Genomic DNA, 16,026 nt, shown 5'->3' with positions numbered 1-16,026 from the left:
CCTTAGTTTTCAACGAAAGGTTTGTTAGGTACGTATTTAAATACATAGTGAGGTTATAAAAAATAATAAACACGTTACATGATTGCATAAGATAATCTAGCTTTAACTAATAATAAATTTAATGATTAATATATTCACTTATAAGATCAACTGGGGATTCCTCTCTCTTCTTCGTAATGGGATTTTGATTTATATATATATATATCTAACTGTTATTCCTTCACACCCTCTCTGAATATTCACTCCCAATTAAGATCTAAGTTATTGACTTACAGGTATGACGAAGAATTCTGTTTATTACAAAGAACAAGATGATGGCAGTGGTTGGAATCCCATGGGTTCACCGGCACCCGGTTCGGGTCCTTGGTGGAGTGAGCTTGTGACTCGATCAACGAAGGAAATAGACACTTTATGTGGTGAAAAACTCACGCATGGTAATCCTTTAATATAATATATGTATCTCTAAGTTTAGGATCGTGATTTAGCAATCTGATTTTCTATGTCAAATGTGTGTATGTATGTCTTGGTTTTAAATTTTAAAAGTGTGAGGCGTGATTCTCGAGTGGAGTAGGTCTCAAAAGCTGAAACGTGAGGTGACAACTTCATGAAAGTGAGGTGTTCTTTTTAGTATCGGATAAACATTATTAAAGTGTCTTCTTGTCTCTGATCCCTTCCTGTCTTTCTTCTGCAAGTATTCATAATCTTCTCGTCCCTTTGGTCATTTTTACATATGACCAAATTTGGAACATGCTTGGTTTTTAGATAGTCAGCTACCTAAGGTAGCGGAGTTGAACTTAAGAGGAAAAGTCAAAGTTAATTTGCTTATTCGACGAGTCTTTTTTTTTTTCCAAATTGTTTTTCATATTTTATTTAGCATAGTTTACATAGTCTTTTTTCAATGTTTTTATATAGCACGGTTTACACCGTTTTATTCAAAGTTTACCCAACTTTGTTTTTTCTTATCCGGTATTGCAATATTAATATTATCCAAAACTGAGTTTATATTAAAAACACATTTTTTAAAATTTACTAGACCAGAAATATTGTATTTTGAATATAACTTGATTTTCGGTTAACTTCCATCGGTAATGTTGACAATATAAAAGCGGAGCAAAACTACGTATTTATTATAGAAAAAAAAGCAAAAGAAAGAAGTTAATTAAAGGCAATATTCAAACTTGGACTTGTTTGCGACGTATACAAACCTTTTTCGGTCAATAAAAATACTAATAACAAAATAACTTTAAACTTGACAAGTTTAGACCCGCATGTGCAACAAGCTGTTGCCTCCTGAGCCTAACGTTTTTTCGGTCACCTTGCGCTTTAGGTGCTTTTTTTTGTGGCATACTTATTAAAACCAAGTTGCATGTTTACATCACGATAAAGATTGCATTATTTTGAAACATGAAAACTTATAGGTAAAGTTGATGAAGTTGATACTGATGAGTACAAGAATTCATCAAACAAGCATAAATCACCAAAAATTCAGGCAGCTCTTTCAATGCAGTCTAATCAAACTTATGTTGACCTTGGATTTGGTCAGCCTACCATGGTACAACTTTTAACTTACCTTTTTTTCACAATTTTGAACTTTTTAATCTTTATATAAATAAGTTGATACATTATCTCTCTTTTTGTCAATGGTTATATTATATATAGGTTTGTGGCAGATACCCTTATGAGGATCAATATTATGGATTGTTCTCAGCTTATGGACCTCAAATCAAGGTGGATAATTTTAATATAATCTTACGAAGGAATATATATATATATATATATATATATAACTTTTAAAATTGATACAACTAAATTATGTTTAATCTATTTGGATGAACAAGGTTAGTAGGGAATCTGATTCATGTTTTTAGTACTTCTGAAATATTGTTGACACTTAAAGATTGAGAATTGTCTATTTCATATGATTCAGGGTCGGATTATGTTGCCGTTGAACTTGGGTAGTGATGATGGACCGTTATTTGTGAATGCAAAACAATATCATAGAATTATAAGACGAAGAAGATCACGTGCTAAGGTGGAAATGGCTAATAAAGTTTCAAAAAGTCGTAAGGTATGTCTATAAGTTCTCTATTAAATTCTTGTAAAGGTGCATAATTCAGTTCATTTAGGTCTAGTTCGGGGTGTTGTTGGCATGTTCATTGATAAAAATAAAATAAAATGATGGCATATGATGTTTGTCAAACATGTTTTTGATGTAATTAGAATTTATTGAAACCGGGATTTGAAAAATTGATTTTTTTTTTGGAACGTTATATTTCTCCTTATTTTTTTCTCTAGTTTTATCACATGTTTATGTCCACGTTTGACATGTTTTTGTGTTCTGTTTTAAATATATTAATACTTCTTTTTCTATATTAACGGAGGAAATAAGTAATTTCATATATAGTCAAAAATCAGAAAATGCGATTTAAAACATTAATTATATATAAAAAAAATGTTTGCAGTTTTGTGTAAAATCACAAATTAAGTGCATTTAGTAAATTCAAGCTTTCGTAAACTAAAAATGCATTTGATAGATTTGTTTTTGAACGGCCCAAGTGTAACTGGTTGTTGGGAGAACTTCGAAAGGCTTACCACTCGCATACAACTAGGGACGGATCTAGCTAGTTGCTACTGGGTTTACGGAAATCAATTGAATTTCGGATTTTTAGTAGGACGCTTATATAAAAAATTAGAGTGAATCCATATAAAAATGTGAAGTGAACCCATTAACAAAATTAGCATGGACTTTGGTGGTTAAGATTCAGCTTTGTGATTGAAGCAACCTGGGTTTGATTCTCAAATATAGCGAGCTTTCGGGTTTTTTTTTTCAAAATACTAAAAAAGCAATTAGGGTGTGTTTGATTGATTAAGAATGTAGCAACATAGATAGGAGGGTTTTATTTTTTTATTTTTATTTTTTAAATACTATCTAAAGCAATTAGGGTTTTGTAGCAACACAGATAGTTTTTTTTTTTTTTTTAATACTACCAAAAGCAATTAGGGTGTTCGATTGATTAAGAATGTAGCAACATATATAGGAGTTGCAACTAATTAGCTCAATTCAAGTTTAGGTAGTAGAACTTACTAACCTTGTTCTGAATCGATTATATTGTTTTTATAGATTTCATATATGTGTACCAACCGTATGATAGAAGTATGAATCTGACTCTTGATCAAAATTATGAATATATTTGCCTTATATAACACATTTTCTTTTGCCTAATCTCATTATGATTTGACCACAATGATTAATAACTTAGTATGCACCTTTTCTGTTGGTTATAGAGGTATTTTGAGCTTTTTAAATATATATAAATGTTTTGTCTAACTTTTGAGTCAATTTGCTCATGAAATACTGAGAAGAAGAATAAAGCATGTAGTGATAGAATTACAAATGACTTCTAGGTCACTTCTATTGATGATTTAATTATTTTAATACTTTTTGCTAAATTAACATGTGCTAGTTTTTGTTAGAATCCATTCCTGACCCAAAACAAATATATCATATTCTAAAACTATTGTTAACACACCCCATCCATTCAGCCCATTTTGCCACGTATAATCACTTGTATATAATAAAGGCCCTAATTTTACCAGACCCGAGCCGTCGAACCGACCTGAAATTTATATCCCGTCTTTACGAAATATGTATCTAAAACAGTGAACCCACTGAAAAAATTCTGGATCCGCCAATGCATACAACCCAGTTTACCCAAATTTGAAATCCCTTATTATAGTGGTGTCGCTCATATTTCAGAGCGTGCACATGAGCCAAGAATCGAACTTGAGACCTCCCAGATAGAAACCTCATATAAATGGGTAACCATTTCCCACCCTGACCAGTTGGAATGGACATCATTGGCAATGCATTTCATAGATATTGATTGATCTTTTAGCTTCCTTTAAATTTTAGAAATTTATATAATTCCGGCATAATTAGTTAGTGATTACTAGATATTTTTGTTTTCATTTGCTAATGCAATGGTAAGTTTTTAAAGAGTTTCAATTATCATATTTTCAAGGGTTATGAGTTTTTCCGAACTTATTTGCATGCATCAACTCATAAGCCAATAAGTTTGTGTTCACCGAAACCATTCAACTCAAATTCCTAGTATATATGTTACTCATTTCATATGCTTTTTTTTTTTGCTAGATTTAATAAGAATAAAATTAAAATTCTCTTAATATATTGTTCTACTTTGATAACTCAAAAAAAAAGTCTATAATTCACTTGGTTTTTGTATGCAGCCATATTTGCACCTTTCACGTCATCTCCATGCAATGCGCCGACCAAGAGGGAATGGGGGTCGGTTTCTGAACAGCAAAAATATAAGAAACTGCAAAGATGAAAACATAGATTCAAAAAAAGATGGAAATTCACCTGAATCTCCTAAATTTACTATTTTGTTGTCAGGCCATAACATGAACTCTCCTCAACAATCAAACAATGATGGTTCCTGCCTTCCTCAACCGGAGGTGACTAGTATGTTCTCAATAGGAGACCTCAAGCATTTCCCAATCAGGATTCTTTCGATGGTCTCTTTGTCAAATATGATGTCTGGAAACACTATTGGGCATGGTTTTGGTATGCACGGAAACTGGGTTGAAGTGGCTGGCAGTGGTGGTGGTGGTAGCCACTTCAACTTTGCAGTGTAATGTTGACAAGGTCCAATGTGTCGTGCCACTAACATATTGGACCTCAAGTTCTGGTAGCCTATTCAAATGATCGTTTGGTGCTTTTGGCAACTCATCCTTGGCTTTGTGCGTTAAGGCTGTCTCTAACCTCTTTCTAGTTGCAAGTTTTGCAAATGTTTTGAGTTATTACGAGATGCTAATAATAGCCTTAATGCATATGAAAAAAAAATAAGAAAAAAGAAAACAATTACTGTGTTTGTTTCACCTTTACTATGTTGTTGTTTCAGATAAATCCCTGTGTGTTTTTTCAGGTGTTGTGTGCCTTCTAATTTCAAAGCTTTTTGATAATGTAATCTTGTTGGTACTTCTAGAAAACTCCACTATGCACGTCTTACTGTTACAAGAAATGAACAAATGTATGTCCTAATTCCTTTACACTTATTCTGGAGAAACTAATAAAACCTTGGTAGAAATAATAAAACATGCATTATTTTTATCACACTTGTTCAATTATTCAAAAATGTAATAAAAATGAATGCTCAAATGACAATAATAGTAAGAGTAGCTAAGTGTCCTTTTTAAAAGTTTATAAATTCTGAAGCAAAGTTGACAATAATTAGGTCACAAATAAATTATAAATGCATTCAAACTTTGAGGCTAAAAAGTGTTGGCGTATGCATTATTTGTTTATGGGATAGATACACAAACACAGTTTCTATTGTTCACACAACATAAGAGGTAATTTGTGAATGGGCTTTGACATATTATCATGTTTAATGACCTTGATTATGATAAATTGATATTAGGAGCATAAGAAACGAGATGGCCAATGGTTTCTTTATTCTTTCTTGTAATTGTGTCAAAATTGTACAAAATATATGGGTGAAACGAAAACGAAGCATTTTTAAGGTGGATCCGGACCCGTTCTATAAAAGTTAAAACACCATAAATGCTAATGTTTGATTTTTGTGAAGCACCATAGAATTCTCTCTCCCCATGGCAATGGTTGATTTTAGTAAGGGAAAATTTTTATAAGAGAAAATTACTGTTTGCGTTTCTGTGGTTAAAAGGCGGGGACACATTGAGTCCTTTAAAAAAAAATAAACTTGTTGAGTTTCTATGGTTTAAAAAATAAACTGTATGAGTCCCTGCTATTAAACTTCCATCCATGGAAAAGTTGAAATTACCAATGTGCCCTTTCATAAGATTCTTATGAGTTCCTTTGGTCTGTGGTTGGTGCTTAGTTTTAGTCCATCGCTATAAATTTCCATATAAAATATTTTTTTAACAAAACTAGTCGAACCGAACAACCATATATTTTAACAAAACTAATAGAACCGAACTACTTATTTAACAAAACTAATCGGGCCGAACTAGTTCTTTAACAAAAACTAATCGAACCGAACTTACTTTTTTAACAAAACTAATCGTACCGAACTACTTTTTTTTAACAAAACTAATCGAACCGAACTACCTTTTTAACAAACTAATCGAACTAAACTACTTTAACAAAACTAATCGAACCAAACAGCTTTTTTAACAAAACTATATGAACCGAACTCCTACTTCAACAAACTAATCGGGCCAAACTAGTTTTTTTTACAAAACCTAATCGAACCGAACTACTTTTTCAACAAAACTATATATATATTTAACAGAGATCAAAGATTAATAGGGGGTTTACCGTGATTAGCACGTATAGAAACACCCCGTAACTCGTCACAATCCGTTCTAATTAAATGCCTGGTCCGCGCATACTCGGGATCACGGTCCCATATCTTCCTACAACCTTGCAACAAAAATTATTCATGATGTTGAAATAATTAATCATAACGTTTTATTCTTTATTGTTTGTATCCAAGAGTAAGTGAGTAACATGTAGTCCAAGTCCAGTGATCCATAAGTCTGGATAGAGATTCTAGTTTAGCATATTAGTGGCTTAAGAGTAAGGGGTCAAAAAGAAGTTTAATATCTGTGTATGGAGTTTGACACATGAATTTGAACACGACACGTACGTGTATTCATACGCTACCTGAATATAATTTTATTATACTTTCGGATATTATTACTCTTAAATATATTTATTTGCATAAAAACTCAAAACGGTTTAAGTTATGGCATAAAAAATTAATCTCTTAAATGTTAAAACTAATAAACAGGTTAGATGGATCAACCCATGTACCCGTCAAGGTCGACAAACCTAACCTGTTTAGCTAGATAAGTTGGTGGGATCAATCCTAACCAGACATGTTTAGCTAAATGTGTTTGTGGGTTCAACACAAAACTACTGCAGTCTTCGCCCCAAAGTTTTTAAATGATTCTCAGGCTCTGCTCGAAACTGGCATGAACCCGCTTAGCTAAATGTATCGATTGTGTAGGTTGTGCCCTTATAAGCATGGCCCAACCTTTATTTTATTTTTTTTTTAAATGTGTATATACATGTGTTGTGACATGGGTATGTCCCTCTGAAGGACCTGACCGAGCAAAGCCGAAGTCTGAAAGCTTAACGTTCCACTCGCCGTCTAAAAGAATGTTGGATGGTTTAAAATCTCGAAAGATTATCTACAAACCATAAACAAAAAAACGATAAAAAAAAATAAAAAGAGCACACCCTTGTAAGTCATATGATTGGTCAAATAAACGCACCGGTCTAGGATTTTGTTGGTTCAAGTAAGCCAAAGCACGAGCCGCGTCTTGAGCAACTTTTAGCCTCAAAGGCCAGGATAAAGGTGCAACTGACCTAGGTGATAACCAGTTTTCTAAACTTCTAGTTTTAACTTTTAAACATCATATTAGTTGCTTCTTTATTTTAATAAAATTTGGTTATTGTGATGAAGGGGCATGAGCAGTGGGTGGCTGAAGTCAACGTTCTTGGACAAATTGAACAACTGATCTGCGCAGAAGAAGATGGAGACCAGACCTACCGGATGTTAGTTTACGAGTATGTTTGGACTGGGCATTTTAGAATGGATTGTGACGTATGGAGTTACGGGGTGTTTCTATACGTGCTAATCACGGGTAAACCCCCTATTAATCTTGAAACCACTCCTACGACATGGTAATTAAGTTAGAGCTGATTTTTGACCCTAGGTCAATGGTCAGTTTCCCTTTCCTTTGCAATCAGTTAAGGAACTAGCTACTATAGCTGAGAATTGCTTGCTAAGAGAGAGAAATGGGAGACCGAATATTAGCGATGTTTTGAATGAGCTCATAAAGAACTCGTCATTAGAAGCAATCCCGCCATTTGTATCGGTTGTTGATCGTGAGCAAGTTAGTGATGGATGGAAAGTTAACAAAATGAGATGAAAGGGAAGGTCAAACGTCAGAGAATGTTTGTACGTCCATTTAGGTACTTCCAAGAAATAAGAACAATAATGTGACTTGTCTAGGAGTAAATTAAGATTTGTACTAATTTAGTAGTATTTACCAAAATATAGTGACTATGTAGATACAAAAGATTTTGGTGCCATTTGGTGGCTCTCTTTTGTATATGCAGTTTCTTAGGACACGTGGAAGAGATACAGAGCACATGGTACCAGTTGATGTCTTTGCGAAAGTTTTTTATTTGCGTCATGCGCATGAAGTCAACATGTTTGACATAAGCAACTCTCATCCAACTTACAGAATGATGCTTATAAATGTTACCTGTGTTAATTTTAATGCGTTGCAAACCGTAATAGCTAATTAGCAATCATCATCAATCACCAATGGGCAAAACAATCGTTGGTGAAGTTTCAAAGTAATTGGAGTAATTTAACATGAGCAACTCTCATCCAACAGAGTGATGCAACTCTCTATTATTTTTTTTTTTGGCAAATTGGAAATAAACAATCCTAACTTTTTCGTATTGGCCGATAATAATCCCAGCTTTAAAAATCACTACCAGCGGTCCCAACTTTCAACTATTTTTGTCTCAATGGTCATCCGTTAAAAAACAATTAACGCCGTTATGTTCCCAAGTTTCAAACCGATGTTTTAGGGCTTTTGATTGGAAGAACGATAAGATTCGACCGATGTAAAACTTATCTCGAATCTGTTATCCAAGCGACGAAACAATGTTTCAATTCAAATGTTTGAATTTCCAATTAACAAAAATCAAGTCATTTGAATCACAATTTTGAGATAAGTTTTACATCAGTCGAATCGTTTCGTTCTTCCAATCAAAAGCCATAAAACATCAGTTTGAAACTTTGGAAAAAACATATCGGCGTTAAGTGTTTTTTAACGGAGGACCATTGAGACAAAAATAGTTGAAAGTGGGACCGCTGGTATTGATTTTTAAAGTTAGGATTATTATCGGCCAATACACAAAAGTTAGGATTTTTTATTTCTAATTTGCCTTTTTTAAACAAATATTATAATCGGTCTATTGTTTGGATTTTTTTTGAAACTTTGCAACTATTGGATTTAAGAAAGCAATGTTGTACCTTTTAGACCCGCTTTTTTAAATTTCTCAAAGACTTATAGATCCATTAAAAACTGAAAAAAACTCGTTACTTTAAATTAATCAATAGAAGTTAAATAAATATAAAAAATTAAACAAATAGGTGGGATAACAACAACGTCGACTTTGGACACCAGTAGTCACAGTAACATATGCAGAAAAGAGTTTTTGGAAATTGTATTATTGAAATCTTATCTACGATCCACAATGCCCCAAGAAAGACTTTGCGGGTTGTCGATGATAAATATACGGATTATTAGAGAGCATAAACTACAAAAAGTTGATTCACCAATTTGCAATCAAGAATGTTAGAAGACTTTCATAAATCCTCAGCTAGCTATTAGCATATTTAGTATGTCATAAACTTATTATGATACAATAATTTTGCTAATTGTTATGTGTATTGTCAAAACTTTAATCATCATGTAAAAAAATGTTTATACATTATTAATATGTTAAGGCTTAAGGGACATATTTTTTTCATCTCAGCCAGGGCACGTGAATTCTCAAAGCCGACACCGGCGGCCGGTTGAAGGGGTTTAGTTTGGGAAACATAAAACCACTTAGTCTTTTTATAACTAAACTCAAGAGTTGGAGGTTGAGTGTAGAGATGGAACAAAATTGAAAACTCTTTGAATGCTGGAAATTAGTTGATTGAACCGGTTGGGTGCAGTGAATAAGTGATGGCAGCGATTTCAAGGTACAAAACGAAAGAAGACGTAAAATGATTTTTTTAACGGCCAATAAACATAAAATTCCTAGCTACTTCGTACGGGGTGACCCAATGGCTAAAGGTCATTGCCATCTGGCCCAACCCAGCCGTACGAAAAATGATAAGACTATGTCTTGTAGTGTTTCATATATTATGTCTTTGTACTAACGGCAAAAAAAGTGAAATGATAAGATTAGGTCTTGTAATGTTTGAGATATTATGTCTTTGTACTAACTCATATTTTAAGTATATATAAACAAAACCTTTAAAAGCTCTCGGGTTGTTTCCTACATTCTTCTAATTCATCATATTGCTTTATTTGTAAATGGAGGTTTCTTATGCATTTTACCTGAATTCACGGGTATGGGTCTCACAAACCAAGATAGCCTTTAAATGGATTATAACATCTCATAAAATAAAAAATTTATCACACCAAATATTTGATATAAAAATCCTATAAAATAGGAATATGCTAAAAAATAATATCAGTTTTTTTTAAGATATTATTCATAGTTAAGAAACAATATTATAGTAAAAAAAAAATAAACGGGTCATGGGTACTACAAAACCCAGATAGCTTTTAAATCGGGTTATAACATTTCATTTATTTATTAAACACTTTTATCATCAAACCCTAAGTATATAATTAACTTCCTTACAATAAATAAAATTAAAATCCAAAAAATATATAAATATTAGAAACGAATAATGTAAAACAACCACCGTAATACGATGGTCAAAATCTAATATGCTATAAATATATATTATGGTGGTTATTAATCTACCTATTCTAATAAAGTAAAATAAACGTGAGCACGTGTCATCTTTTGGTTAATTCTCACAATTTTTTTCCCTTCAAAACTAAGATACCCTAATATATGTAATATATCAATAATTATTCACTTTCCTTTTACACTATATTTATATTATATCTATATATTTTTATAAATATAAATATTAACATATTATTTTACTATATATTTCAAAATACATGATGAATTCCAAAAATCAGCAACAAATCACGTTTTTCAAATATTGAAAAGAATATAATTTTAAATGTTATCATTCACATATTGTACCATGTATATTTTAGAAGATTATAAAGAAAAACAAAACTCGAATATACTTTCATTTCACAAAGTAATTTAATCATTAATTATAAATATATGCTTAAAAGTCGATCAATTTTTTTAAAATCAATCCATTTATCTATTATTATTATTATTATTATTGTTAATTGTCATAAATTTATAATTTATAATTATATGCTTTAAATATATTCATTTATTTTTTTGGTTAATTTAGTAAACTATATATATGTTAAAATGTAAGGATAGTATATATGAATCACTTTCAGGCATAACAAAGTTTATCATACTTAATTTCTTAGTTTTTTTTTATCAAAGATTGTTTCGGGTTTTTTGTGAAACTTAAATTTGATTTTATAGGTCAAAAGTTGGTAAATAGATTGTTTGGTACAAGTTAACTACATTTAGGTCAAAATTTGTTACGGGTCAAAAATGAAAAATTTGAGTATTTTTAAAAGTTTGAGAATGCAAATATATTTATCGTCAAATTTGTTATGGGTTCAAATTGTTGACTTGAAAATGTCAAAAGTATGAAAGTTAGAATTTTAAACATGATTCAGGTTTCAAATTTATTTTTAAGGGCATTTTTTGAAATAATCAAAAGGATTGGGATTTTGCAAATTGACTATTTTTCCCTTGACTATTAAAATTTAAGAAAAAAGTGCGAACGCTTTCGACATGTCATCCCTATGCCTATCAATGCCGTAAACTTTTATCAAATTTGAAATATTTATATCAGCATTAACTTTTCCTTCAATGGTGATCAGAACGTTGTATGGGAAGCATGTCATGCAAAACTATGCTAAAATGAAACAAAATATTCACAAAATTGAATGAGTTAACATGTTATTTTTATGTTGTTATTATGACGAAGTCGAAAAACCCTTTGAAACTTATCAAAATCTTTTTTTATGGTGTAGCTAAGAAAAACATAGTTTTTGAAGAACATCCATCGTTACAATTTAATATTCTTCTTTCCTTTGTTGTGTTGTAAATTGATAAATATATCAATAAAGGTAACGCTCATTTTGTATTTATGCTGAGTGATTAGAACTACCATTGTATCAGAAGTCTTGTTTCCGAAATTGGTTCATAACCAAAATTCTTTCAATTATACATATATGACAATGAGAATGAACTTTTCAATAGGAAGAAGCATTCTCGGGTACGTTTTTACACAAACATTTTTTTTATTAAGTTCATTTAAAAAAATTGTTTTGTAATATAAGTAAAATCAATTTATGTACACATAGTATAGATACGAGCATAGATGTAATACATTTTTTCTTATACACTATGTAATTATTTGCTTTACTTGTAAATTTTATAATTTGAATTATCACGTGTGTGACACGGGATCTAAAACTAGTACCTAATATAAATTAGGCTTATTGTTCAAGTTATCTTCGTCTATATATACATCTTATTATACCTCATTGCAATGCACACTTTATTAATAAAATCTCTCTTTCTCCCTACATGTCTATATATAGTTTTGTTATTATGCTACTTCAAGCACGTTATCAGCAAGATAATGCTCCCACTAAAACCCTAATCGTATTCCTGGGTTTTTTAATGAACGCCGACCACATTAAGGCCTAATCAGATCCACGTTTCCATAGAGTTTCCTACACCCTCCATTCGGTTTTCGAGTTGCCACTAAAGCAAAATTCACAACAAAGGTACAATTCCACACACTTATATTTTTTTTGTATATATATTATCTTCGATAAACGAATTAGGAACAAATTAATGTGGGTATATGTTTCTGAGTATAACTCTTGGTGGCTATCGGTTGGACTATGATCGAGCAAATTTTTTAGGGTATTTTATATTTTAAGGTTTTACCTTTAATCGTTTTTTAGTGAAAGTATTCTTTTTATCAACTCATCTTATACTATTCAAATATCTTATACTATTCAAATAAATAAGTACTATTATATGTCACTTATCATCTTCTTAGAAACTCTCACAAATTTTAACCCATTTTTAAAAAATGGTATCTCATTCGGTTCAACACGCCCCAACAATACTAACCGGGTTCATTTTTTTAATTCTTTCTTTCTTTTCATCAAACTCTAATTCTAGTTCATATCCAACAGCCGTTCCTCTCTTCCGTAGCCACCTACGCCATCGCCATCACCGTTCCTCTATTCCTCTCTTCCACCTTCGTCTATTTTAACCCATTATCAATCTCTCTTAAAATCTCGTCACCGCCGTCGCCTCCTTCATCGCCACCACCGTCGCCTACATTTATAAATTGATTAACCTACTGTTTTTATATTGTTTTTCGTCTATGTTGAGTGCTGACCCTCTATTTTTTTTTGTTGTTGCAATCTTTCCGTCTTGCTTTCATGTTGATACTAATGGGGTTGGTGTTCGCGATGATGTCACTTATAATGCTATCAAGGAAAAACTGGTAAGTTGTACATAGTGGTAAAATAGTTGTACTCCATATAAATATGTCTGTATTTTGAGTTTTGACTTGAAACTAATTGTTGCAGCAAATCGACTGTGTTCGTAATCGGTTTAGGTGCACAAGATTTAGCTCCAATGACCTTAGTTTTATCACTTTGCTACGCTCTAGATACAAGGTTAATCTTAGTACTCTTTTTAGTGATTAAACTGAATATTATAGGATAAATTGATAAGTTGTTGCTTTGGTCACGTCTCTATGTTACCATACATTGCATTTATAACATGAATTTATATTTTATATTTAATTGTAATTTGTAATTGTATTTTTCCTTGATATTAGTAAAAAAAAATGATTCAATTATGTTATGAAACAAAGATGATGCTCCTAATAATATTTAAGTTGACAGTTGACATTATGAATCTGAAGGTATGCGTCACAATGAGTTAGTAAAGTAGATATATTTTAAAATGTTGTACTCTTCACCTTTGAACTAATGATAAATCACATGTGAATTAAAAAGTATACATTTATTAAATTGATACAGCTTTATGCAAGTTTAATGGCTACATAAAGGTTTTTGTTTTCATTTATATTGACATCCTATTAATTTAGCATATTATGTGCATATAATTTCGATTTCTTCCCAATTTGAACTTTCAAAACATTCCTTATCAATTCAATGACCAATTATGCTAAATATAAATAAAAAAATTGTATTTTTTTTACTAAAATTGGGGGTTTGAAAAAAGTCATATAACATAATGAGGAGATTCGAAAATATTTACCAAATTAGGTTTTTTTTAAACTCTATTTTTTCACTTTTATTTTTGTTGGCAAAGAATATTTTCTATTAAAGAAAATTATCTAAAATAAGATGGATCAGAAAACCAAAACGAAACAAATTTTATTAGTTTATATTCTTTGACAAAACTTTTTATTTTGTGGTTAAATTTTTATTTAATTTTCTTCAATACATGAAATGCCATTCGAAATAAAGTAAATAAAATTTGATCGCAATGAAACAATTCACGGTTATTTATCGTATAACCTGACGATCTACTTATAAAAGATTCTGTTGATCCTATATCTAAATTTTTTGACCTTGTATATCCTGATATTCTACATAATTACGAGAACCAACATTACTTTCAGGATAGAGCCATACTTGCACCAACAAACGAAATTGTTGATGAGATTAATGAAAGTTTGCTCAAGTTTTTTCCACGTGATGAAGTCGAGTACTTAAGTTCATATACCATATGTAGTTCAGAATATATCAATGACATGGTTGATGCAGCTTTATACTCGCCTGAACTACTTAATGGTCTAAGAATATCTGGACTACCAAACCACAAGCTTGTGCTAAAAGTTGGTTTTCCTGTTATGCTCTTTAGAAATCTTTACTAGAAAGAAGGCTTATGTAACGGTACTCGACTACAAATTATATCTTTGGGTTCTCGTGTAGTTGAAGCAAAAATTATTTCTAGAACTAACATTAGACATACAGTTTTGATCCATAGATCACCACTGACTCCAACAGACAACAAAATAGCATATAAATTTCAAAGACGACAGTTTCCCCTTGTAGTATATTTTGCGATAACCATAAACAAAAGTCAAGGTCAATCATTATCTCGGGTTGGTTTGTACTTAAAAGAACCCGTATTCTCACATGGACATCTATATGTCACCTGTCAAGATTTACAAGCAGGTTTGGGCTCAAGATTCTGATTTTTGATAAACAATGTAATCTGACCAATACAACTATAAATGTAGTGTACAAGGAATTTTTTTTCTTATTTGTAGACTCATTGCGTAATGTTTTGCTTTATAATTCCTGTAATTTTAATGAAAAAGTTGTAATTGTATTAACAATATATGATGATTGTGTTATTGATTGTATTTTGTTTAACGTTTAAATATTGTAATTTTCATTAATTCCCCGTGTAATATTTTGAGATTTTACCGTTAATCGTTTTTTAGTGAAAGTATTCTTTTTATCAACTCATAGCTAATATACATGAAGTTGTAAATACGTTAAATATATGAATGGATTAAAAGTTGATTTAAACAGTTTGTTAGAACTCGAAAAAAAAAAAAGCTTATATGCCATATTATTTTATATACTTGTGGGAATTTTAATACTCTACAACCTTTTCTTTCAAATATGATTTGATTTGATAATATATAAAACCTTTGTAAATATGTCAAACTATATGGAATATGACATATAACATTGTAAGGTATTATTAATTTATAAAATAGTTTTATGCATGCGTTAATGTTGAATATTAGTAACATGAACAACTATTTGAATCTAGAATGAATTGTTACATCAAACATCCAATAAATGAAATTATGGATAGGAAAATGACAGAAATGTTAATTTACTCCTCCATTATCATAAGTTGTGTCCAAATATTTTTACGACTCCCCCAATGTCCATAGTGCTTTCAAGAATTTTTTTTCAAAGGGGGGCAATTTTTTTCTATTTAATCAGTTGGGGGCTGGAAAATAATTTTTTTTAAAAGAGGGGTTACCTCCCTTGCTAATTGCGTGGGGTTTTTGAATCTAATAAGGGTGTAAGAAAATCCAGAGAATATAAGGTTTTTGTCAGGTACAAGGTTTAACCCTCCATTAGAAATGGCGTGGACTTCAGCCACGTTGCAAGATCACATGAAAGATAGAGTAATTCCATTGCTAATGGTGTGGAGTCTGAAAAGCACCT

At 31.2% G+C, this 16,026-nt stretch overlaps 2 protein-coding genes across 2 annotated transcripts; both read left to right on the top strand.

Moving 5' to 3' along the window:
* Positions 1-277: 277 nt before the first annotated feature.
* LOC143631135 (nuclear transcription factor Y subunit A-4-like) lies at positions 278-4,656 on the top strand. The gene is made up of 5 exons (XM_077099982.1): positions 278-434; positions 1,419-1,552; positions 1,660-1,728; positions 1,928-2,068; positions 4,249-4,656. Exons 1-5 carry the CDS (start codon positions 278-280, stop codon positions 4,654-4,656), a joined length of 909 nt encoding a protein of 302 aa, XP_076956097.1.
* An 8,519-nt stretch (positions 4,657-13,175) lies between these two features.
* On the top strand, positions 13,176-14,705 carry LOC143631134 (uncharacterized). The gene is made up of 3 exons (XM_077099981.1): positions 13,176-13,298; positions 13,384-13,473; positions 14,451-14,705. The coding sequence occupies exons 1-3, from the start codon at positions 13,176-13,178 to the stop codon at positions 14,703-14,705; spliced, it is 468 nt and encodes a 155-aa protein (XP_076956096.1).
* The last annotated feature ends 1,321 nt before the right edge of the window (positions 14,706-16,026 follow it).

Source organism: Bidens hawaiensis, unplaced genomic scaffold, assembly GCF_021521415.1.
Source record: "Bidens hawaiensis isolate Kalapana, Puna unplaced genomic scaffold, B.hawaiensis_p1.1 tig00005944_1, whole genome shotgun sequence".
In the NCBI taxonomy this organism is placed as follows: domain Eukaryota; kingdom Viridiplantae; phylum Streptophyta; class Magnoliopsida; order Asterales; family Asteraceae; genus Bidens; species Bidens hawaiensis.
Note: the sequence above shows the minus strand (reverse complement) of the source record. Positions and strands in the feature narration are given on the sequence as shown.